Source organism: Oncorhynchus keta, chromosome 16 (assembly GCF_023373465.1).
Source record: "Oncorhynchus keta strain PuntledgeMale-10-30-2019 chromosome 16, Oket_V2, whole genome shotgun sequence".
NCBI lineage: Eukaryota > Metazoa > Chordata > Actinopteri > Salmoniformes > Salmonidae > Oncorhynchus > Oncorhynchus keta.
In genome coordinates this window covers 13,960,756-13,987,367 of record NC_068436.1, presented here as the reverse complement: position 1 = coordinate 13,987,367, position 26,612 = coordinate 13,960,756, and the positions used below count along the sequence as shown (strand labels likewise).

At 44.5% G+C, this 26,612-nt stretch overlaps 1 protein-coding gene across 4 annotated transcripts in view; it reads right to left on the bottom strand.

Annotated features, from left to right (window-relative positions):
- The window catches only part of LOC118375786 (mineralocorticoid receptor-like), a 109,184-nt gene that overhangs the window by 15,783 nt on the left and 66,789 nt on the right, over window positions 1–26,612 (bottom strand). For all 4 annotated transcript variants that reach the window (XM_052464725.1, XM_052464727.1, XM_052464726.1 and 1 more), the window contains exons 4-7: window positions 16,076–16,192; window positions 14,735–15,088; window positions 12,521–12,665; window positions 5,637–5,767 (exon numbers count right to left, since the gene is read on the bottom strand). In XM_052464725.1, the coding sequence (XP_052320685.1) occupies window positions 5,637–5,767; window positions 12,521–12,665; window positions 14,735–15,088; window positions 16,076–16,192 (747 nt within the window). The remainder of the gene's footprint in view (window positions 1–5,636; window positions 5,768–12,520; window positions 12,666–14,734; window positions 15,089–16,075; window positions 16,193–26,612) is intronic.

Here is a 26,612-nt window from a genome sequence, read left to right as displayed (position 1 = left end):
TAGACATGTAGCTTCCTGCTTTAGTCTTACCAGCTCATACCTCACTGACTGTGTGTCTTGGCCTTGATTCAAGCCATGATGTACCGGCTTACAAAGGGAAATGCAGGGTATTTCAATAAATAAAGACTGACGCACAAATATGCCTGTAGACTGTTCTCCTCCTAGATAAAACTTCATCCAGAAATATCGCATCCCGTCGCACCGGAAACGTTTAATAAAACAATGTCAAAAACAGCCCCACCAATGAATAACACTCAAAGGATTATTATCTATCTGACAAATAAATCAGATTTATAATAATGGATTGTGGCTTATATAATGATTATTGTGCTTTTTTTTACGAGTTTTAGAACACTTTACTTTATGTGGGGTAACTCATGTTATCTACCATTTAGTGTAGCAACCATCTAGCAAGCAAGGCATATCAAGGCTAGAAACCATTTTATGACAATCATCCACCACAATATTCATAGGACAATTTAAAGGACAATGTCACTTTGGAGCCGAAGAGTTAATCTGTTTTTATCAGATCACACCCATTCTACAGGGTCTCATGAGAGACTGCAGGGTAAGTGAACCCTTAACCAAGGTCAAATACAAAAAATACCTCCACACCTGTTAATCCTACCCCCTACTTTTTCGAACATTCTGTTAAAAATCGCGCAACATTTCAGCGTCCTGCTACTCATGCCAGGAATATAGTATATGCATATGATTAGTATGTGTGGATAGAAAACACTCTGACGTTTCTAAAACTGGTTAAATCACGGCTGTGACTACAACAGAGCCTGTGTTTAATCGAAAAGCGGAAGAAAAACTGATCACTGAAAACTGGAAAAAGTATCAATGCGCCACTTGCATGAATTGTTGAATGGAAACCAAATTACCTGGAGCCGAGATTGCAATTCCTACAGCTTCCACACGATGTCACCAGTCTTGTCAATTGCCTAGGCTTTGTTTCTTGGTCAAACGAACAAGAGACAGCCCATTTCCTCCGGTCTCCGCTATTGAATATACATCGCCCCGTGATCAATTTGATAGATTATTAACGTTTACTAATACCTAAAGTTGCATTACAAAAGTATTTCGAAGTGTTTTGTGAACGTTTATCGTAAACTTTTTTAATTTAAAATAATGACGTTGCGTTATAAAACGCAGTTTTTTTCCTTGATCACACAGTCTTCATAGATCGATATCTAGGCTATATATGGGCCGATTTAATAAAAAAAAAGACCCAATAGTGATGTTTATGGGACATCTAGGAGTGCCAACAAAGATTGTCAAAGGTAATGAAGTTTTATATTTTATTTCTGCGTTTTGTGTAGCGCCGACTATGCTAATTATTTTGTTTACGTCCCCTGCGGGTCTTTTGGGGTGTTGCATGCTATCAGATAATAGCTTATCATGCTTTCGCCGAAAAGCATTTTAAAAATCTGACTTGTTGGCTGGATTCACAACGAGTGTAGCTTTAATTCAGTACCCTGCATGTGTGTTTTAATGAACGTTTGAGTTTTAACGAGTGCTATTAGCATTTAGCATAGCGCATTTGCATTTCCAGATGTCTAGATGGGACGCATGCGTCCCGGGTCGACCCACGAGAGGACAATGTCACTGGAGCCGAAGAGTTAATCTGTTTTTATCAGATCACACCCATTCTACAGGGTCTCATGAGAGACTGCAGGGCAAGTGAACCCTTAACCAAGGTCAAATACAAAAAACAGCTCCACACACAACTACTTCTCTGTAAACACCTTTACACAATAACTCATCACACACACACATTATCCTTATCTTAATTTATTAGTTGGTGACAGTCTGTTCAAGAATATGGAGGACGTTGGTAGCTGGAAATGTTTTCTCTGCCTCAAAAGTATCAGATCTCATTTCACTGTTAGTCACAAATATTAAGAGGATGAAATAGCCTTTTTACAAACCTAAAAAGTAAACAACATCAAATTCATAGTCACTTCGGTCTAGAAGGATTGAGATGCTAAAATGAGAACCTCAATATCATCATCCCCAAGAAGACCTACAGTAGGATGCAATCTCTGACAGGCACTACTGAAACACTTCTGACAGATTCATGCAGCCACATACAATCAGTCAGATCACCACAGCACTCTCTCTCTCTCTCTCTCTCTCTCCATTTGGGCCATGTTTGAAGGAAGTAGGAGGAAAAACAGCAGGTTTTGGAGTGCTGCCCAGTGCTTGACTGGACTTTATTAAGTACATCAGGGCTCTTTGGAGAGGCTCTAGAGGATGAGGGAAGAGGCAACAACAACAGACAGACCAGAGAGCTCTCTCTCGTTCGTTCTGTGCTGTTTCTCTCTCGCTCTTTCGACCTCTCTCCTCTCTCTCATATATATTCCATCCTCTCCCCACCGTCCCACTTCCACTCCAACAGCACTCCTGCTTTCAGATTAATTTACTGACACTCCGGTTATGTCAGGCCAGTGTTAATGCCATTTGGGAATGCTTAGAATTTTGGGACTAAAACGCAATTTTAAAATTACACAAGTGTGTTATGTCATTGATTGATCTCATTTAAGATACACATTTTAGTCATGTTTTTAATGCATGACCCCTCAGTGGGGTCATGGCCAGTGTTGCTGGAGAACCCCTGGAGCAATTAGGGTTAAGTGCCTTGTGCAAGTGCACATCAACAGATTATTATAAAATGTTTTACCTTGTCGGCTCCAATATTCAAACCAGCAACATCGTCAGTGTTTCCTACTTACAAAGTAGGTAGAGGTCTGTAATTTTTATCATAGGTACACTTCAACTGTGAGACAGAATCTTTTAAAAAATCCAGAAAATCACGTATAATTTTTAAGTAATTAATTTGCATTTTATTGCATAACATAAGTATTTGATCACCTACCAACCAGTAAGAATTCCGGCTCTCACAGACCTGTTAGTTTTTCTTTAAGAAGCCCTCCTGTTCTCCATTCATTACCTGTATTAACTGCACCCGTTTGAACTCGTTACCTGTATAAAAGACACCTGTCCACACTCAATCAAACAGACTCCAACCTCTCCACAATGGCCAAGACCAGAGAGCTGTGTGAGGACATCAAGTATAAAATTGTAGACCTGCACAAGGCTGTGATTGGCTACAGGACAATAGGCAAGCAGCTTGGTGAGAAGGCAACAACTGTTGGCGCAATTATTATAAAATGGAAGAAGTTCAAGATGACAGTCGATCACCCTCAGTCTGGAGCTCCATGCAAGATCTCACCTCGTGGGGCATTAATGATCATGAGGAAGGTGAGGGATCAGCCCAGAACTACACGGCAGGACCTGGTCAATGACCTGAAGAGAGCTGGGACCACAGTCTCAAAGAAAACCATTAACACACTACACCGTCATGGATTAAAATCCTGCAGCGCACGCAAGGTCCCCCTGCTCAAACCAGCGCATGTCCAGGCCCGTCTGAAGTTTGACAATGACCATCTGGATGATCCAGAGGAGGAATGGGAGACGGCCGTGTGGTCTGATGAGACGAAAATAGAGCTTTTTGGTCTAAACTCCACTCGCCGTGTTTGGAGGAAGAAGGATGAGTACAACCCCAAGAACACCATCCCATCCGTAAAGCATGGAGGTGGAAACATCATTCTTTGGGGATGTTTTTCTGCAAAGGGGACAGGACAACTGCACCGTATTGAGGAGAGGATGAATGGGGCCATGTATCGAGAGATCTTGGCCAACAACCGCCTTCCCTCAGTAAGAGCATTGAAGATGGGTCGTTGCTGGGTCGTTGCTGGGTCTTCCAGCATGACAACGACCCGAAACACACAGCCAGAGCAACTAAGGAGTGGCTCCGTAAGAAGCATCTCAAGGTCCTGGAGTGGCCTAGCCAGTCTCCAGAACTGAATCCAATAGAACATCTTTGGAGGGAGCTGAAAGTTCGTATTGCCCAGTGACAGCCCCGAAACCTGAAGGATCTGGAGAAGGTCTGTATGGAGGAGTGGGCCAAAATCCCTGCTGCAGTGTGTGCAAACCTGGTCAAGAACTACAGGAAACTTATCTTTGTAATTGGAAACAAAGGTTTCTGTACCAAATATTAAGTTCTGCTTTTCTGATGTATCAAATACTTATGTCCTGCAAATTAATTACTTAATCATACAATGTGATTTTCTGGATTCCGTCTCTCACAGTTGAAGTGTACCTATGATAAAAATTACAGACCTCTACATGCTTTGTAAGTAGGAAACACTGCCGATTTTGCAGGTTATCAAATACTTGTTCTCCCCACTGTAGTTTGGGGGTGGAGGTGCTGAATTTTTGTTGTTGTAATGAAGCCCTGTATTTACTTCCCCAAAGCCAGATTAACTTGTGGATACAATGTTTGTCTCTCTGTGCAGTTTGAAGGAAGTTGCTAACTAGCATTTGCACAATTGCTAACGCTAGTTAGCACTGGCTCGCGAAACTACCTCTAATACCTTCCTCTGTATGCAGAGACGTACAAATGTAATCCATGAGTTTATCTGACTTTGCAGAAGTAGATAAATGGCTTCATTGTCAAAATCCCAAAGCATCCCTTTAATAGTTTGTCATTTTCCGCTCTGTTTGCTCTAACAACACTCCTAGCCAGGCTTCCATTATCAATCAGGCAGAAATCCATGGAAAGCTGAGTAGTGCTGCCTCTGGCTCCACGTGAGACGACCCAGCATCCTCCAAACGGAGGCCCTGCCTGACAAGTCTAATAAACATTCCTACAAATCTGCACGGCGGCAGTTCAAAGCAGAGCAGAGGGCTGAAGCCTGGCCTCCCAAAATAGCTCCCATAACTGGCCTATGTAGCCTTGCCCTCCTGTAGCTCTGCCTGCTCTGCCCCGACTGCGTTTACTGCTGGACGCCAACAAGAACCTTGTTCTCAGGTGCCATATGGTGAAACAATATGGGGGTCTCTTTCTTCATGCTCCGTGTGGCTCAGTTGTTAGAGCATGGCGCTTGCGATGACAGGGTTGTGGGTTCGATTCCCGTGGGGGACCAGTACAAAAATGTGTGCACTCCCTACTGTAAATCGCTCTGGATACGACTGTCTGCTAAATGCCTAAAATGTAAATCCCTCGCTCACACTGAGATTCTTCTCTCTCTGTGTACTTTCTCACAATTTTTTACCTCTCGCTCTCCATCGACTGCCCTCTCTTCTCTTTCTCTCTGGCACTTTAGTGTCATGACAGGTTGCGTGCCAGAGGTATAGCATAACCGTTGCATCCTGTAGTGTCACCCAATCCTGCTTGCCATGCATACCTAGAATGTATACTACTCCAGCTTATTATAGACATGACCCTGTATGTATATCTATTGTTATTCCCTGGTTCCTGTTTGTGTTCCAACTCCAAGCTCAGCAAACAAATGACAAGTGATGTACCTGTTATTTACTCTGTCAACCTGCTTGTATACTGACATGTGGCTGATACACACTACCTCACTGCAGCTAGCTGTTGATTGGTGCAACACACACACACACACACACACACACACACACACACACACACACCATATAGACTCTTTCTCACTCACACTCTCTCACACACTGCTGTATGCACACACTCACTTAGAGTTGGATGTTTTTCTGGCAAAGGAACTCACACTCCCCCCCCCCCTTCCACACACCTTCAGCTGCCTTACCTGTGCTGAGCAGCAGCAACACTTTCATGGAGAGGAACTCTTGGTAGGTGAGCTGCAGCCTGACAAACTCCTGGCTCACCTGCCTCATGCCCAGACACAGGTCGTACATGGCTGACTGCTGCATGCGGTCCCTGGGGGGAGAAAGGATGGTTGGTCAGTGCCTAAGGCGTATTGGTTCTTGCTCTCACTATACAGCGCTGTACGTTTAGCTCTAAAAACAACTGAGTGCATTCCCACTGGGAACACACTGGTTGAATCAACGTTGTTTCCAAGTCAGTTCGATGAAATTCCATTGAACCAATGTGAAATAGAAGTTTAATTGACGTCTGTGCCAAGTGGGATGGCTCAGTAAGCTCACATTAGCATTGACTGTATTGTGTCCAGCCAAACTAATCTCGTACAGTGGGGCAAAAAAGTATTTAGTCAGCCACCAATTGAGCAAGTTCTCCCACTTATAAAGATGAGAGGCCTGTAATTTTCATCATAGGTACACTTCAACTATGACAGACAAAATGAGAAAAAAAATCCAGAAAATCACATTGTAGGATTTTTTATGAATTTATTTGCAAATTATGGTGGAAAACTTTTGTTATTGACCAAATACTTATTTATCCCAATACTTTGTTATAAACCCTTTGTTGGCAATGACAGAGGTCAAACGTTTTCTGTAAGTCTTCACAAGGTTTTCACACACTGTTGCTGGTATTTTTGGCCCATTCCTCCATGCAGATCTCCTCTAGAGCAGTGGTGTTTTGGGGCAGTTGCTGGGCAACACAGACTTTCAACTCCCTCCAAAGATTTTCTATGGGGTTGAGATCTGGAGACTGGCTCGTCCACTCCAGGACCTTGAAATGCTTCTTACGAAGCCACTCCTTTGTTGCCCGGGCGGTGTGTTTGGGATCATTGTCATGCTGAAAGACCCAGCCACGTTTCATCTTCAATGCCCTTGCTGATGGAAGGAGGTTTTCACTCAAAATCTCACGATACATGGCCCCATTTATTCTTTCCTTTACACGGATCAGTCGCCCTGGTTCCTTTGCAGAAAAACAGCCCCAAAGCATGATGTTTCCACTCCCATGCTTCACAGTAGGTATGGTGTTCTTTGGATGCAACTCAGCATTCTTTGTCCTCCAAACATGACGAGTTGAGATTCTACCAAAAAGTTATAGTCTGGGAGAATGTCATATGGTCAGATGAAACCAATCTTCTTCTGGATCATCCAAATGCTCTCTAGCAAACTTCAGACGGGCCTGGACATGTACTCTCTTAAGCAGGGGGACACGTCTGGCACGGCAGGATTTGAGTCCCTTGCGGCGTATTGTGTTACTGATGGTAGGCTTTGTTACTTTGGTCCCAGCTCTCTGCAGCTCATTCACTAGGTCCCCCCATGTGGTTCTGGGATTTTTGCTCACCGTTCTTGTGATCATTTTGACCCCACGGGGTGAGATCTTGCATGGATCCCCAGATCGAGGGAGATTATCAGTGGTCTTGTATGTCTTCCATTTCCTAATAATTGCTTCCACAGTTGATTTCTTCAAACCAAGCTGCTTACCTATTGCAGATTCAGTCTTCCCAGCCTGGTGCAGGTCTACAATTTTGTTTCTGGTGTCCTTTGGTCTTGGCCATAGTGGAGTTTGGAGTGTGACTGTTTGAGGTTGTGGACAGGTGTCTTTTATACTGATAACAAGTTCAAACAGGTGCCATTAATACAGGTAACGAGTAGAGGACAGAGGAGCCTCTTAAAGAAGAAGTTACAGGTCTGTGAGAGCCAGAAATCTTGCTTGTTTGTAGGTGACCAAATACTTATTTTCCACCATAATTTGCAAATAAATTCATAAAAAATCCTACAATGTGATTTTCTGTTTTTTTTTCTCATCTTGTCTGTGATAGTTGAAGTGTACCTATGATGAAAATTACAGGCCTCCTCTTTTTAAGTGGGAGAACTTGCACAATTGGTGGCTGACTAAATACTTTTTTGCCCCACTGTATGTCCATGAAAAACGGCCAACATCCCCAAAACACTGTGACTCAGCCATATAAACTCTATGTACATTTCCCACCATCCACCACATGATAACATACAACATATTTGTATCCTCCCCCCTACACACACACACACACACACACACACACACACACACACACACACACACATACTACTGCGCCTCAACCCTTTGGAACATCTTTCAACATAGTTTATTCTATTCGCTGAGATAGGATGAGTTGAGAGCCAAATTCCTCTAGAGTGCAGAGCACTGCGCACACACACAGTAACGCAACGCAGATGACTTAGCTTCTTCAGTACGCTGTGTAAAGGCTGGGTAAGACTTACTGCATCACCCCAGTCATGGTACATGAAAACACACACACACTAGCATACGCACTCCGTCCTAAACAGTCACTCACACACCATATCAGAGACGTTGATCTCAATCCTGTCAACGTGCAGAAACAGCAACCAACAACAACGGGGGACAGTAGAGTAGGTTGGGTCGGAGGGAGAGGGAGAGCTAATGAGCAATGTGTTATGCAGATGCCGCAAATCCCAGGGAATTATGGGTTTTGGAAGCCACCTTCTCCACTTTAAATCACCCATCATGTCGAGACTCGAATAATCTAATGCAAGCGGTGTGGCTCCACTTGAAAGGGAGTTCACCATAGGGGCTGCATAGCAAATGGCACCCCATGCCCTATTTAGTGCACTACTTCTGACCAGAGCCCTATGGGGCTAGGGTGCGATTTGGGAGGCAGCTCATTTGATACTACTGCAGAAACCACATAGTAACACTAGGACAGAGGGAGATTCTGCTCTGGATAGAACCGGTCTTAACATTCGCAAACATATTTGCAGCAACAAGGTAGACTTGGTGCATATGTTCTTATTATAAGCATAAAGCAGATTTAAAATACTAATTAGTACACTTTTAATTGTACCTTTTATTTTACTAGGCAAGTCAGTTCAGAACAAATTCTTATTTTCAATGATGGCCTAGGAACAGTGGGTTAACTGCCTGTTCAAGGGCCGAACGACAGATGTTGTACCTTGGCTACGATGTACATCTGGCTGCACAAGGCTTGGTTTAGCTGAGTGTGTCTCGTTCTCTTTCTGTCTATCTGACTGAAGAACATATGAAAAATGTATGTGTTTTAGGAGTAGCATTGTGTTGGAGTTCTGCAAACTGCAATTAATTATTGGGAGAACCTTGGGTCTGAGTTATAAAAAGTCTCTACATATTTTGTCTGAAATCAATTTTGCTGAATCATTGCCCAAAATGAGAAGAAACCCACTGCCCCTGGTTTTTCTCTCTCCGGCTCTTACCGTTGCCATGGAGAGATTCAGGAAGCAAGAGCAAGGACGTAGAAAGTCAGACTCACTTCACTTCTGTGAATATCCCTGATAGACAGAGCAACTACAACTCTATAACCCCCACTTCAAATACACTAGTTTGTATTGGGAGTTGTTTTTCTTGGTCCCTGGATATTATTGGCAAACGTCTTTCAGAGTCTTGTTTATACCTCTATCTTCTGTCCTCTTGGGTCAAGAAGGAACTTTGCATGACCTTCTTGACCCTCTGTCAATCGCTACAGTTTAGGTCTAGATGCACCCACTACGGGCCCAAAATTTGGAACAATCGTTTTAATAGAGCTATTGCAAGCTATTATCAAACTTTCATGCATAAATTAAGTTTAAAGAGCCACTGGACACAGATTGGAACGTGTGTTTTTTCTGTTGCTCATTAGATGAGATTTCAGTCTTGGAAGTGTGTTCCTGACCGATTCTGCATTTGGTTAATGACGTTTGTCCCCCATGAGACACTGTAGATGCAGAAGCCTATTTCACTTCCTCATAATCCCCGGAATAAAACTCAAATCTTTCATACATTTTTATGTTTATGCCAACAATGTTTTAGTAGTGAAATGTTACATCTAAGGTATTTGGTGCAGTATTTCTCAAGTAAAGAATGTGTGGTGTGTTGTCTTATGTAAACAAAGTCGGAGTTGCTGGGTAGGTCTGTCTCATTGTCTACGCTATTGGATAGACAGCAATCACTGCAACTGTTCACCCCATGTTAATGGACAAATCACCAAATCAAAACACAACCTTCATTTACATGTGAAGCACAGCGGTTTCAAACTCCATTTTAGACGAGACTGACTTTATGACAAATTATCCTATTTACACGAAGTAGTCAATTTTGACACTAGAATAACCATTTCTGACTCATATTTGAAGGCAGTCGCTCTTTAATTTAGATGTATTTGTCTTTGACATCAAGCACATTTGTATTTTTGTTGTTCTCTCAATCAGTAGACCTAACTGAATTAGGATGAAAAATCCAAGTGGGTGGACTATCCAGCTCCAGGCAATCAATTCATTAAACAATGTCAAGACAAGGAAGTCACTAAAGGAGCCATAGAAATCATACAGTTAACAAACTGCTTCCTCCTCGAGGACTAGATGAACAAACTGCTTCCTCCTCGAGAACTAGATGAACAAACTGCTTCCTCCTCAAGAACTAGAGATGAACAAACTGCTTCCTCCTCGAGGACTAGATGAACAAACTGCTTCCTCCTCGAGAACTAGAGATGAACAAACTGCTTCCTCCTCGAGAACTAGAGATGAACAAACTGCTTCCTCCTCGAGGACTAGAGATGAACAAACGTGGAGAAAGTATGAATTGTTTGATATACTGATGCTGTTAACTGACTGGCAGACAGACGGGCAGACCATAAGACCAAGATAAAACGGGCAGACAAAGGTAGGCAGACAGACAGTACTTCCCTACTCTATACGTCTCCTATAGAGACATACAGGTTAGTTTCTCTACTCTATAGGCCGACAGACTGGTTGGTTTCTCTAGTCTATAGGCCAACAGACGGGTTGGTTTCTCTACTCTATAGGCCAACAGACGGGTTGGTTTCTCTAGTCTATAGGCCAACAGACGGGTTGGTTTCTCTACTCTATAGGCCAACAGACGGGTTGGTTTCTCTACTCTATAGGCCGACAGACGGGTTGGTTTCTCTACTCTATAGGCCGACAGATGGGTTGGTTTCTCTACTCTATAGGCCGACAGACGGGTTGGTTTCTCTACTCTATAGGCCGACAGACGGGTTGGTTTCTCTACTCTATAGGCCGACAGACGGGTTGGTTTCTCTACTCTATAGGCCGACAGACGGGTTGGTTTCTCTACTCTATAGGCCGACAGACGGGTTGGTTTCTCTACTCTATAGGCCGACAGACGGGTTGGTTTCTCTACTCTATAGGCCGACAGACGGGTTGGTTTCTCTACTCTATAGGCCGACAGACGGGTTGGTTTCTCTACTCTATAGGCCGACAGACGGGTTGGTTTCTCTACTCTATAGGCCGACAGACGGGTTGGTTTCTCTACTCTATAGGCCGACAGACGGGTTGGTTTCTCTACTCTATAGGCCGACAGACTGGTTGGTTTCTCTACTCTATAGGCCGACAGACGGGTTGGTTTCTCTAGTCTATAGGCCGACAGACGGGTTGGTTTCTCTACTCTATAGGCCGACAGACGGGTTGGTTTCTCTACTCTATAGGCCGACAGACGGGTTGGTTTCTCTAGTCTATAGGCCGACAGACTGGTTGGTTTCTCTACTCTATAGGCCGACAGACGGGTTGGTTTCTCTACTCTATAGGCCGACAGACGGGTTGGTTTCTCTACTCTATAGGCCGACAGACTGGTTGGTTTCTCTACTCTATAGGCCGACAGACGGGTTGGTTTCTCTACTCTATAGGCCGACAGACGGGTTGGTTTCTCTACTCTATAGGCCGACAGACTGGTTGGTTTCTCTACTCTATAGGCCGACAGACGGGTTGGTTTCTCTACTCTATAGGCCGACAGACGGGTTCATTTCGCTACACGTCTCTATCTCTACAGGGACATTTTGCCTTCCTCCTAACTGGGGACCTTGGCCTGATACCATGGTCAGTCACTGACACACTGGGGATAGTGGGGACACTAGGGTGACATGCAGGTTTTCGTGACAGAGCACTGGACATTCCAGCCGACATCCAAGCCATGCAGTAAATCAAGTTGGTGTAGGATACTTCTCATGGGGATTGTCACCCAGAATACCTGGACCATCTGTCACTCAGACAGGCAGTTCCACTGTAACTGCGTAACACAGGCGTTTCAGAAGGTCTTAGAATATGTATCAGCAGCACATGCTTAGGAAGACATCTACTGTAGGTAACTTTATGATCATGGATGGAATTAGTTAAATGATAGAATGTAACTTTCTCATTTTACTTAACATGTAATGAATGGCATTGTATCCAAACATACTTGGTCTCTGCAATAACTTCACTATTGTCTGTCTTCGTGTGTCCCAGAAAACATTGGATTGAAGTCCTTCTTTTACAAAATCAAATAAGCCAACTATCAATTCCACTCCATCTGGGTGTGATGCACTTTCCCCAGCCACCTGTAGGGGCCAGTATTCTCCCTCTGCCCTGGACCTGTCCAGGTCCCATACCATTACCCTCCACTTCAATGCACCAGTCATGCACCACAGCTCCAATACGCAGCTGCCCCATATACATTTCCTCCTCCTGTTCTCCTGTTCAAATATATTAGAGCGGATCACATGCCCCATTGACTCTCCGCTCTGATCAACTGTGCTCTGGGGATCGAGGAGCCGTTTCGGTACAAAAGCCTTTGCTTTAGGGAGCAGGGTTATTCGACTTTCAGTCAGAAGATACTGAGCAGTTTTTTTCAAGCCCGTCATCGCTCAGAGAAGTAGGAGGAACTATGGACTTGCCGTTTGGCTTTGTTCGGAACTAACTTTTTTTTCCTGAATACTGCATATCTGTAAAGTGTGGCGAGTGAGACGATTAGGTCGGTGGTAGACAGACTTACTCGTTGAAGACGAGGTCGGGGGCGAAGTAGAGCATCTGTCCGTTGGTGTGTTTGTAGGACCTCCAGCTGAGACTGAAGGAGGACAGACACATCCAAGAGTACTGGATCAGGGTGATTTGGTCCTCTATGGGCAGGCCCCGGAAACCTGGGAGAGAGAGAGGACCATTATTGATGTGATATGTTCCTGCATGTTTGATTTGGCAATGAAAGTCCCTGACATCCACTGTTAATGAAGGCTATTGAATTGAATCGAGGGGACTGATGGGAAGGGAAATGGTGAGAGGTAGTGAGTCTTAAATTGAGTACAGTAGTGAATGCAGGACCAGTGACATACCTAGAGAGACACAGGTACAACAACCCATGAGGCATTCACCCAGTCTTTCCTCTCTCTCGTGTGTGTGGTGTGTGGTGTGTGGTGTGTGGTGTGTGCGTGCGTGCGTGCGTGCGTGTACGTATATGGCAAGGTGCCTAGCAGCACCAATATTTGTTCAGACATGAACAAACCACTGCAGAGTATTCACCCGGTGTTGTTTTGTTTTACACAAAATCCCCCAAGGCTTCTAATTATTGGCCTTGTTGTCTATGTGGGCCCGTAAATAGACTAACGGGAAAGTTGCCAATCTCTCACTCTGACTTTATACAGAGCATTACATATGAACTCTGCCTCCTTCTATAATGCAGAGTCCCAACGAGGATGCCAATGCTGCAACTGAAAGTGACTGATCAGAGCTTAGGTACTATTCCAGGCTTTGCATGTCAGTCGTCAGCCATGCAGCCGCTGCCAAGCCCGCGATGTGTCACGGTATCAATTCATTGTTGAATTAGTGTGTGGGTTGTATTGCTGGCTACGCCTGTGGCTTTTTTTTTAAAGGACTCAAAGCTCTTGATTCAAATAACTGGTTTACTGTACATCAATGGTGCTCCCTGGAATAATCTATAGCTGGGTCTAAGATGCTTATTAAAAGATTAACTTTTGGGTCGCCCATCAAAGTGCTTGAAGACTGAAGACACTCAACAAGTCAATAGTGTTTACAGTGACTACAGTACAGGATGCTACATACAGCATATACTAGGCTTCCTGTGTACTGTGGCACTGGGCTGTCCAGACCAAGGCTTGTTTATAGTCTACAGCAGCCATGTAGCGCAAAGCAGTCTGCCTTATTAGTGCGAGTCTTCTGGAGTTGAGTTTCTGAGCTTCTATTAGCAGAGCTAAGTCCAAATGTAAACGGAATGCTGTGGAACTTTCAAAGTCAGAGACTCAGAGAGAGAGAGAGAGAAGGAAAGGGGAGAGAGAGGGGCTGGTTTCCACCTACTGTGTCTGTCTTTCTATTTATACGCCCGGATACTGCAAGCAGACACCCTGAAAGAGGTATCAAGTATTTGCAATACAGCGAATTAAACGGCATCAAAGAGGTGACTGTAAGGCATCTTTTGAATATTTCACCAACTGACAGTTTTTAGGAACTTACCTCTTTTAAAAAAACAAATGGTATATTAAAGTAAAATTTTGTGTAAAAGAGTTTGATTTACATTATTTATAAAAGGCTGATGTATGTAAATTTGCTCCGTTTCCAAATCTTGATTACATTTAGGCTTTAAATAGGATGCTATCGCTAATCTCATTAAAGCGTTGCGGAATAATTTCCTAACGAGATCGGGAAAATTACTGCCGAATATATTAAGAAGGCGCAAATGTTAATAATACCACACCATGTCAAAATATCCCTGGAGTATAAAATACATGATAGGAGAAATCACTAACAGCCAATACACCCACTCGAGATTTACCCATGTCTCTGCCCCCAAGCATTTAGAACGGAATAGGATTGGAATAAGTTGACTCTAGACATTTATCTGTTTCAGATGTCCCCATCAAAGATATTACTGTATAGGAAAGGAAGCCACTCTTCCTCACATCCGTACCGCCCAATCCCATCCAGAACCCCCATTTCTGTCTAACCTGGAAGTACTTTGGCCTCCTTCAACAATCCCATCCAGAACCCCCATTTCTGTCTAACCTGGAAGTAGTTTGGCCTCCTTCAACAATCCCATCCAGAACCCCCATTTCTATCTAACCTGGAAGTAGTTTGGCCTCCTTCAACAATGCCATCCAGAACCCCCATTTCTGTCTAACCTGGAAGTAGTTTGGCCTCCTTCAACAAAGCCATCAAAAATATTAGGGGAAAAAAGGATGATACTGTATCTCACTCTAACCTGGAAGTACTTTGGCCCACTTGACCACGCGGATCATCTGTTTCCCAGCCAGCTGATTGAGGCTGGACAGCAGGTGGTCGGTGGTGTCAGGCTGGGTGTTGTCGTAGCCCGCAAACACCACCTCTGGCTCAATCAGCTCCAACACGCTGCAGATGGAGGGGGGCAGGTAGGGGGTCACCAGCCCACCTCCAGGGCCGTGGGGCACCAGGGTGTTAGTGGGGCTGGTGCTCAGCTCCTTCTCTCCTGAGGACAAGTACCCCCCTCCGGATCCAGGGCACGTCTGCCCCCCCTCCTTGGTGGGGGTCGAGTCTTCGTTCACACCCTTCAGCTTGCCTAGCTTCTTAGACTTCCGCGCTGTAGGGAGGAAGAGAGAATTACGCTCCAACTTAAAGTAGAACTTACCATGATGTTTCTGCATTGTGGGGTTTCAAAATATGTTCTGTTGACAGAGAGCATGTAAAGTAGTGTATGTACTGAAGTAGCTACAAATATTCAAGCTGTATTTGAGCTCAACTTTGTTTGGCAATTGTTGTACTTTTGGAAGCTAAGTGTCATGTTGACCATTCCCTTAGGGCGGTGCACAATTGGCCCAGCATCGCGAGGGGAGGATGTGGCTAGGGGAGGATGTGGCTAGGGGAGGGTGTGGCTAGGGGAGGGTGTGGCTAGGGGAGGGTGTGGCTAGGGGAGGGTGTGGCTAGGGGAGGGTGTCATTGTAAAATAAGAATTTGTTCTTAACTAACTTGCCTAGTTAAAGGTTAAATCAAATTCAAATAGAATATTTTATCGGCACTTTGATTTCTGTTTGTCAGATGTAGTAGTGCTCAAGATATCCTAACAGAAGTGTTTTCTGCCTCTCTCCAGGGTAACTTTGAGGGAAAGTATGTTAGGAAGTGAATCAGGATTTGGAGACTGTCCACCTTTGACAAAGTACAGTAAGGAAAACATTTGTTCTGTATATTGCAATAGCGGTAAAACGGAAAACCTTTCTTGCTGTATAAGCAAGTCTATTTTGGTTCCCAGGCCGTATCCAAACTGTATCACACGTTAATATTGGCCTGCAAACTTGGCTGTGGATTCTGTAATGATACAGAAAGTCTCAAAGTAGCACCAATTTGACTTCACACACTAACCCTCAACTTTGTTGTTTTTACGGTTCTACGACTAGTCATAGACAGGCAATGGTTCCTGCCATTGAACCCGCCTATGATCAGACTAGGAATCTGATTGGCTGCTCAGGAATAATATCCGTTAGTCCTAGAAAGCTCCCATTTCCTTGGAATAGGGTGTTATTTCGGATGCATCGGTTCAGATTTAGGATATCTGGCATTTATGATTCCGTACCTCCGAGATTCATCCCGGCTTGGAGACACTTCCGTACTCGACAGGCCGGACAGTTTTTCCTCCGGATCTTATCGATGATACAATCATTTCTTCCGGCACACAGGTAGTTGTGCTGGCCTTAACACACACACAGACAGGAAGACAGGAAGTTTAATAGTGAGCCAAACGCTGAGAAACAAGACGGCAGGAAGCTGAACTATATGGAGGACAATAGGATAACTTACAGATGTAGGGTCTTAATTTGATCACCCTATTGCAGGAAAATGTTGTGTACTTAATGTTTAAAAATGCTTCGGAAGTTATTTAGACTGACACTTCAGATTTGATTTTCCCTAACGAACATTTTATTAACTCCAACAAAAATGTCCATTAATTATAATCAACATAATCGTTGAAATCCTGTTGGCGGGATTATTTTCCTGCTGTAGACAACTGGCTCAAATTAAGATCCTACATCTGTACTCAAATGCATTGGAGTGTATCCGTAATATACTGTAACAACCTAAAATACCAAGAAATCTTGATACCTTAAGCCATTCTTGCACACAGACATATACAGTACATATACTGAGAATTTCCTCAACTGGCCAGTATGGTCTCGTGATATGAATACTACATCATAGAAACGTAGGCTTTAGAATTGACTGCACATGTGATTATTCCACTAGAACTATAAATGGTTACTTATGGTGTCTCTGTATGGTACATGGGTACTATATCTAAACACAGTGTGGTTGGCTGAGGCATTGGTTGTGTGTGTGTGTGTGTGTGTGTGTGTGCCTGCGCGCAGCCCGTTTGTGTGTCTCTCTCTCTGACTAGTGCCTGGGCTGCTCCAGTCTCTGACAGTGATGCTAACAGGCAGAGAATCCCCCTCTGCCTCCCTGCCTAGCCCACAGCTAAACCAAATGATCTCCTGTTTCAGAGAGCCAGCTTCCGCTCCACTGGACCAGCACTGTACGTCTCCTCTTCCTCTCCTCTATCCACCCCTCTTCTTTTCCTCTCTACACGTCTGCCAGCCTCAGAGTGCCACACGCGCCCCCACACACACATTCGTTCCCCAGGCCAGGGACGGCCAGCTCAGCGCGCCTGCGCCGCACCACGGAAGCCATACATACACACACACAAACACTGTGACTGTCATATACACACACACACACACACACACACACACACACACACACACACACACACACACACACACACACACACACACTGACCCGAGCTATGGCCCGAAAACCTTCACTATGGTATGTCACAGCCACAGGAAGTGGCCAAGCGAGATGCACCGAGTACAGCCAGAAAACAGGATACAGTGACTTTAGTTCATTACATTTCATCTGATGTTGACAAACTCTGAGTGTCTATGAAAGTGGGGGTCTGCGTACGTGCCACACGAGGTTGGTGGGACCTTAATTGGGGAGGACGGGCTCGTGGTAATGGCTGGAGCGGAATCAGTGGAATGGTATCAAACACATGGTTCCCAGGTGTTTGATGCTGTTCCATTTGCTCCAGTTCAGCCATTATTATGAGCCATCCTCCCCTCAGCAACCTCCACTGGTACATGTATGTGTGTTTTTGTGTGAGTGCCTACTGTACGTGCGTACCCGCATGCATGCATGCATGCATGCATGCTCGTTTCTGAGCATGTGTGTGGGAGTATTGGCATGCAAGCGAATTGCTGCATTGGCCTTCTGTGTGCATGCATGCATAACTGTTCATCAATGTACAGTATGTGTGACCATACCGTGTGTGTGTGTGAAGCTGCACAGTGTGTGTGTGTAGTCTGATCTCTGCCAGGGGAGAGAGGAGAGGAGAGGAGAGGCAGCAGCTGTAGCTAGGTCTAGCTCCCTCCAGTCCTCCACTATTTCTGTCTAAATCACATGACTCTTACATAAGCTCATTTTTCTTGCTCTAAAAAACAGTAAACTGCGACACAGGAAACGCACAACGCTAACCCCCCCCCGCCCCCCCCTCCTGCCCTCTTCCCACCCCCTCACTGGATGGTTCAGACTCTGAAAAAAGGAAAACTTGTCTTGGAGCCCTTCTATCCAGTGTCCAGCTCATTCCCTTGAATCCTGTTAATAATTGTCAGGAAGTTACACACTCCAAATCGTGTGTACATGAACAGTATTTAGTTTGTTCCTGTATGTATTGGTGGATGAGTGTGGATTTTATGTTTCTCAACATTTACAAAAGGTGTGTTTGCTGATAAGTGATGAATCCCTTTTCCAGGGATTTAGCCCCGTACACTTTATATGAACTGGAAAAATATTGTTTATCCTCATCGGCTCTACAGAGAATCTATTCGTTCACATACTTAGAAACTCAACTTACTCTAACAGATTTCCAGATTCATCACCTAGTCCTCAACTATAATAAATATGAAGATGGCGCCGGAGATTTCGCGGAAAAGATCAGGGTGCCTTGTGAAGATCAGGCAAGGAGTGGCTAATCTGCCTTTGCCTTCTGTCCTGCTAGCTAAAGTTCAATCGCTAGAAAATAAATGGGACGAACTGAAAGCATGTATATCCTACCAACGGGACATTAAAAACTGTAATATCTTTTGTTTCACCGAGTCGTGGCTGAATGACTACATTAAGAACATACAGCTGGGGGCCTCCCGGGTGGCACAGTGTTTAAGGGCGCTGTACTGCAGCGCCAGCTGTGCCATTAGAGTCCCTGGGTTTGCGCCCAGGCTCTGTCGTAACAGGCCGCGACCGGGAGGTCCGTGGGGCGACGCCCAATTGGCCTAGCGTCGTCCGGGTTAGGGAGGGCTTGGTCGGTAGGGATGTCCTTGTCTCATCGCGCATCAGCAACTCCTGTGGCGGGCCGGGCGCAGTGCGCGCTAACCAAGGTTGCCAGGTGCACGGTGTACCCTCCGACACATTGCTGCGGCTGGCTTCCGGGTTGGATGTGTGCTGTGTTAAGAAGCAGTGTGGCTTGGTTGGGTTGTGTATCGGAGGACGCATGACTTTCAACCTTCGTCTCTCCCGAGCCCGTATGGGAGTTGTAGCGATGAGACAAGATAGTAGCTACTACAACAATTGGATACCACGAAATTGGGGAGAAAAAAGGGTAAAAATTCAACAACAAAAAAAGAGAATATACAGCTGATGGGTTATACACTATCAGCAGGATAGAACAGCAGCCTCTGCTAAGACACAGGGCGGGAGCCTATGCATATATGTAAACACCTGGTGCACGATATCTAAGGAAGTCTCGTCTGAGGTAGAGCATCATGATAACCTGTAGACCACATTATGTACCTACAGAGTTTTCATCTGTATTTGTTGTAGCTGTCTACATACCACCACAGACCGATGCTGGGACTAAAACCGCACTCTGAGCTGTACACCGCCATAAGCAAACAGGAAAACGGTCATCCGGAGGCGGAGCTCCTAGTAGCCTGGGACTTTAATGCAGGGAAACTTAAATCAGTTTTACCTCATTTCTATCAGCATGATAAATGTGCAACCAGAGGGGGAAAATAAATTCTAGACCCCCTTTACTCTACACAGAAGTGTACAAAGCTCTCCCTCGCCCTCCACTTGGCAAATCTGACCATAATTCTATCCTCCTGATTCCTGCTTACAAGCAAAAATTAAAGCAGGGAGCACCAGTGATTCGGTCTATGAAAACAGTGGTCGGATGAAGCAAATGCTAATCTACAGGACTGGTTTGCTAACACAGACTGGAATATATTCCGGGATTCTTCCGATGGCATTGAGTACACCAATTAAGTCACCAGCTTCTTCAGGCAGAAATTTGCATCCTGTAGCTCCAACTCCAAAAAGTTCTGGGACACTGTCAAGTCCATGGAGAACAAGAGCACCTCCTCCCAGCTGCCCACTGCACTGAGGCTAGGTAACACGGGCACCACCGATAAATCCATGATTATCGAAAACTTCAACAAGCATTTCTCAACGGCTGGCCATGCCTTCTGCCTGGCTACTCCAACCCCGGCCAACAGCTCCGCCCCCCCTGCGGCTACTCACCCAAGCCTCTCCAGGTTCTCCTTTACCCAAATCCAGATAGCAGATGTTCTGAAAGAGCTGCAAAACCTGGACCCGTACAAATCAGCTGGGCTTGACAATCTGGACCCTCTATTTCTGAAACTTTCCGCCGCCATTGTCGCAACCCCTATTACCAGCCTCTTCAACCTCTCTTTCATATCGTCTGAGATCCCCAAGGATTAGAAAGCTGCCACAGTCATACCCCTCTTCAAAGGGGGAGACACCCTGGACCCAAACTGTTACAGACCTATATCCATCCTTCCCTGCCTAACTAAGGTCTTCGAAAGCCAAGTCAACAAACAGGTCACTGACCATCTCGAATCCCACCGTACCTTCTCCGCTGTGCAATCTGGTTTCCGAGCCGGTCACGGGTGCACCTCAGCCACACTCAAGGTACAAAACGATATCATAACCACCATCGATTAAAATACAGTACTGTGCAGCCGTCTTCATCGACCTTGCCAAGGCTTCCGACTCTGTCAATCACCATATTCTTATCGGCAGACTCGGTAGCCTTCGTTTTTCTGATGACTGCCTTGCCTGGTTCACCAACTACTTTGCAGACAGAGTTCAGTGTGTCAAATCGGAGGGCATGCTGTGCGGTCCTCTGGCAGTCTCTATGGGGGTGCCACAGGGTTCAATTCTCGGGCCGACTCTTTTCTCTGTATATATCAATGATGTTGCTCTTGCTGCGGGCGATTCCCTGATCCACCTCTACGCAGACGACACCATTCTGTATACTTCAAGCCCGTCCTTGGACACTGTGCTATCTAACCTCCAAACGAGCTTCAATGCCATACAACACTCCTTCCGTGGCCTCCAACTGCTCTTAAACGCTAGTAAAACCAAATGCATGCTTTTCGACTGTTCGCTGCCTGCACCCGCATGCCTGACTAGCATCACCACCCTGGATGGTTCCGACCTTGAATATGTGGACATCTATAAGTACCTAGATGTCTGGCTAGACTGTAAACTCTCCTTCCAGACTCATATCAAACATCTCCAATTGAAAATCAAATCTAGAGTCGGCTTTCTATTCCGCAACAAAGCCTCCTTCACTCACGCCGCCAAACTTACCCTAGTAAAACTGACTATCCTACCGATCCTCGACTTTGGCGATGTCATCTACAAAATAGCTTCCAACACTCTACTCAGCAAACTGGATGCAGTTTATCACAGTGCCATCCATTTTGTCAATAAAGCACCTTATACCACCCACCACTGCGACCTGTATGCTCTAGTCGGCTGGCCCTCGCTACATATTCGTCACCAGACCCACTGGCTCCAGGTCATCTACAAGTCCATGCTAGGTAAAGCTCCGCCTTATCTCAGTTCACTGGTCACGATGGCAACACCCACCCCTAGCACGCTCTCCAGCAGGTGTATCTCACTGATCATCCCTAAAGCCAACACCTCATTTGGCCGCCTTTCGCTCCAGTTCTCTGCTGCCTGTGACTGGAACGAATTGCAAAAATCACTGAAGTTGGAGACTTATCTCCCTCACCAACTTCAAACATCTGCTATCTGAGCAGCTAACCGATCGCTGCAGCTGTACATAGTCCATCGGTAAATAGCCCACCCAATTGTACCTACCTCTTCCCCATACTGTTTATATTTATTTACTTTTCTGCTCTTTTGCACACCAATATCTCTACCTGTACATGACCATCTGATCATTTATCACTCCAATTGTAATTATTCGCCTACTTCCTCATGCCTTTTGCACACAATGTATATAGATTCTCTTTTTTTTCTACTGTGTTATTGACTTGTTAATTGTTTACTCCATGTGTAACTCTGTTGTTGTCTGTTCACACTGCTATGCTTTATCTTGGCCAGGTCGCAGTTGCAAATGAGAACTTGTTCTCAACTAGCCTACCTGGTTAAATAAAGGTGACATGTCCACTCATCACTGCCATGCCAGGCGTGACTCCAACACCATCATTAAGTTTGCTGATGACAACAGTGGTAGGCCTGATCACCGACAATGATGAGACAGCCTATAGGGAAGAGGTCATGGACCTGACCTCCCCCCCAATGTGATCAAGACAAAGGAGATGATTGTGGACTACAGGAAAAGGAGTCCCGAGCACGCCCCCATTCTCATTGATGGAGCTGTAGTCGAGCAGGTTGAGAGCTTCAAGTTCCTTGGTATCCACATCACTAACATAGTCCAAGCACACCAAGAAAGTTGTGAAGAGTGCACGACAACCTATTCCCCTCAGGAGACTGAAAAGATTTGGCATGGGTCCTCAGATCCTCAAAAGGTTTTACAGCTGCACCATCAAGAGTACCCCCTACGCTGCTGCTACTCCGTTATCTATGCATAGTCACTTTAGTAACTCTACCTACATGTACACATTACCTCTATTCCGGTGCCCCCGCACATTGACTCTGTACCGGTACCCCCTGTATGTAGCCCCTCTATTGTTTATTTACTGCTGCTCTTTATTTGTTATTCTTATCTCTTACTTTTTTTTAGGTATTTCAAAAAAGACTGCATTGTTGGTTTAAGGGCTTGTCAGTAAGCATTTCACTGTAACTGTTGTACTCGGCGCATGTGACAAATACAAATAGATTTGATTTAACCCAAGAAACCATTGCCTCCTATTTGTACTCCATAGAAGCATTCCTAGAATGTGAATGTGCACTGATGGACATGGTGGACCATTATTACATCATAATGTTTTCATATACCATGGAACAGATCAAATCAACATTATACTTTTTATAATGATACCAAAAACACATTTTGTACATAGAAAGAAAACTATAATGCTATACTTTAATACAATATAAAATCTCCTGCAATCATCGTAAAAGGGCTACGGCTACATTACTACCGTAAGTGCTCAACCAGCTCCAGGAGAGAGAACTCCAATACATTACATGGCAACCGAGGGAGTTCCTGAACGGACTCCATTGATGTCTCCTCTTTGCTGCGTTTGTGACATCAACGTCTGGCAACCGGCCTATGAGCGGACCCTGTCTGTCAACTGGAGCATAAAACCGCTATGGGGATATTACTATGTGGGGAATATGATGTCTCCCTATGGGAGACCCTTTTGAACAGCTTTTCTTTCTTCTTTTGGCCCAGGTTGCCAGATACTGAGAATGTCCTTGAAAGAAGAGTCTGAGAGGCCCATGTCCTCCACAGATTCAGGTTTAGGCCATACAGTACTGTAGCCTTTAAGCAGTTCCTATTTAAATAGTCTGAACTTGAGACCGTGGCTCGTGTTTCGGTATCTGTCCCGCATTGAGTGAAGAGGCGTTGTCTAAGACACTTGTCATTAGGCTAGGCTATATTTAGTGTTTACCGAGCGTCACATGCACACATGACGACAATGGAGATCCTGCCAGTGGTATGTCTATTCTAGCCAGGCAATGTCTTTTGACATAGACCGACACATTTGACACAGGCCACCTTGGCTGCATACAGCTGTGTAACGACTGTTGTTGTTGGATTAAGGCAGTCGGCTCCTAAATGGCTTTCACCAGATTAAAAAAAAAAAAAAACGCTGGAGAATTTGACACAGGCTCAGAATGAAAAGCAATAATTTGTTTTCAATGACGACGTCTGTCAGAGTGGTATTTTTCAATAGAAGTTCTCAACACGTTCCTATTAGATTCATGGTACACCTTGAAGTCATTCAAACACACACACTCCTATATATTTTGTATTCAAAGAGAGGGAATAGGCACCCCCCAACCAAGTTGATCTGGGTTTCCCATCTACTCGCCTATTATCTCAAACGTCCGTTATTTTACCCCAGGCTCACAGCCTTACATGTCTCCATGGTCATTATTCTCTCACCGGGACATTCTAATGAGGCTTTATTTCAACATGAAGGTATAGTCTATACCCGTGAAGATATATATGTGTGTGTGTGTCCCCATTCTTTAACCTACCTCTCCATCCTTCCCTCTCACACACACATCTAGTGGCCGATGTTCTCTTGGACCTCCATTTGATTTATTAGGGTCCCCATTAGTCAACGCCAGTGGTGACAGCTAGTCTTACTGGGGTCCAACGCATAGCGAAAAATACATTACAGACAAAATACTTTACAATTGACATTTAAAAACATGAACATCAAAGACAATATAATTGATTTCTATTTGGAAGGAAGGGGCAGCGTTCTTTTATAGAGCGGTTTAGAAAATGAACATTTCCGGTAGCAGGCCAAAACAAACATGACTTCTCTTCCAAATTAAACAAATCAGAAAGTGCTTCAGTGCCTGTTTCTGGGGCTAATAGCTACACATATACAACCCTCTTGGATTTCACAACTGCCCTGTCTGTCACAACAGTGTGCGCATGATTTGCTGTTTTTATAAAGTCCCCTGACTCACTGCAGATCCTAAAGGTTAACCCAGTAACCACGGCAACCACATCCGACCCTACAAGTTGAACTTCCCGCTTTACCACGACAACCACAGTGCTAAGTCCCTCTATAGGAATTCTACTATTTGTGATGCAATAATTCAACAGTCTATGTTATGACATGCATACTGTAGGTGTAGGATAATTGGCACACTTGCATATTTAGCATAATATAGACCTACGCAATTTAATCTGGCTTGGTGTGGTAGGTAGTCACACAAATGTAATTTCAGATACCTATCAGTCAAAACACACAAACTATATTTTCTTCAAAAACGGTCTGCAAAGCGAAGTCACAACACCCATACACACATCAACAGTACACACACACACCCCACACCACAACTTTATCAACACTGCCCCTGCACATATCAACCACAAACCAATGGGCCAGTGATAACATTGATAAAGCCCATCTGATTGGCCTGGCGGTGTTATTTGGTTAAACACTTAAGGTGTATCCTACCCAGCGACCTAGTGCTCGGAAACCTCTTTGCATTGATGTCAAAGAACAAAGGTATCAGCTTGGAAGAGGAAGTAGATGGGTGGTGATCGAGGCCTTTAGTGCCGCGGGGCAACGAGGGCATGAGTGGCTCCACACACCATCTACATGGGTCATCTCAGGCCAGGTTGAGTTAAGGACACTGAGGAAACACGGAGGGACCGGTCGGTCTGTTGGCTAGATATTAACTGGCACTCACGGTTACGATACATCCGCATAGCACTGCCATAGGTCTATTATACAATGGACTAGGACTGCTACTAAGACTACTGCCTACCATGCATCTAAGCTGCACAATACTAGAATGAACCAATTAATAGTAACTGGCAACCGCTGATACTGTAGACTCATTTGGGTCTGGAGCTGGACAAGTTGAAGGCCAGCCGTAGGCCTACATCCACGTAGCACTGTTTAAAAGGCCTACACAATAAACCAGGACTGCTGCTAAGGTGACTAGCATTCAGAGCATAGACAATAGTTGAATGAACCTTGGGTAACCCTGGTACTTGGCCTACTTACTCATGTTGCTAAACCAATTACTATAATCTGCAAAAAAATATATAGTATTCAGGCCTAGTGTTTTATCAATGCATCATTCACAGCTGTTGTTGCCTGCAACATTTAATTAATACAACTGTGGTGTGAAAGGGTTCGGCTTCCATTAAATGACACAATTACTTTTAATTATCTAGCATAATTACTAGAGGCTTAAGGAAATTCTGCACCCTCAGTCAGTCACTGTCTGGCCTTGTTCACTAATTACGTTGACAGTCGTTAATGGGGTCAAGGGGAGGGCACTGTCATCATGGATTATATAGGTGTCTATAGGCTCTAATACAGGTGTCTGATCAAAAACTGCTTTCACTTGGTAACTTGAATTTCTCGTGGACAGACTAGGTAAATAAATGTTACGAGCATCTGACCTACAGTAATTAGGCGAGATTTTAGTTCTGGGTTTACCGGGATTAAGGTAACCTTAACGAAGTGGGTCAAACACAACCTAAGAGGTGGTCTTAATGACTTCCTGTTAGTTTATTTAACGTTGTTAGTATGGATTAGATTGCTATAATGCCTGCTTTGATACAATCCATGATTGCTTACTTCACTTTACCTTACGTTAAAGGGACAAGTGGTGTTCATTGTATGGTACAACTTGGATAAATATGCAATTTTGGAACACCATGCTTATTGTTATTCTGCATATAGCATGACGAATTCATATAAAATATATCAGAGTAGTCAAAGGACATCACATCTCTATAAAATGTGAAAATGCATATAGCATGATTGTAATAAATATACATTACATCAATGTAGGTTTATTGTAAGTCTGATAGAAGGACATGTATGCCATTCATCTGAGAGGGACTGAGTCTAATAAATGGCTGGGTTTCAGATGCTGTTATATGAGACAACCTGAGGCACCCAGTCCAGCTAGAGGAGGCGTCACATCTGATTGGAGCACAGACCTATCAGTAAAAATATAAACCATCTGATTGGAGCATGGGCCTGCCAGTCAACTCATAAACAGTACCATTCGTGTCCTCAGATGAACTTTTCCACTGATGACCAGAGAGAGAGAGAGAGCGAGAGTTTTACATCAGTATAATGCTAACCATCCCCGTGCCACATACTGCA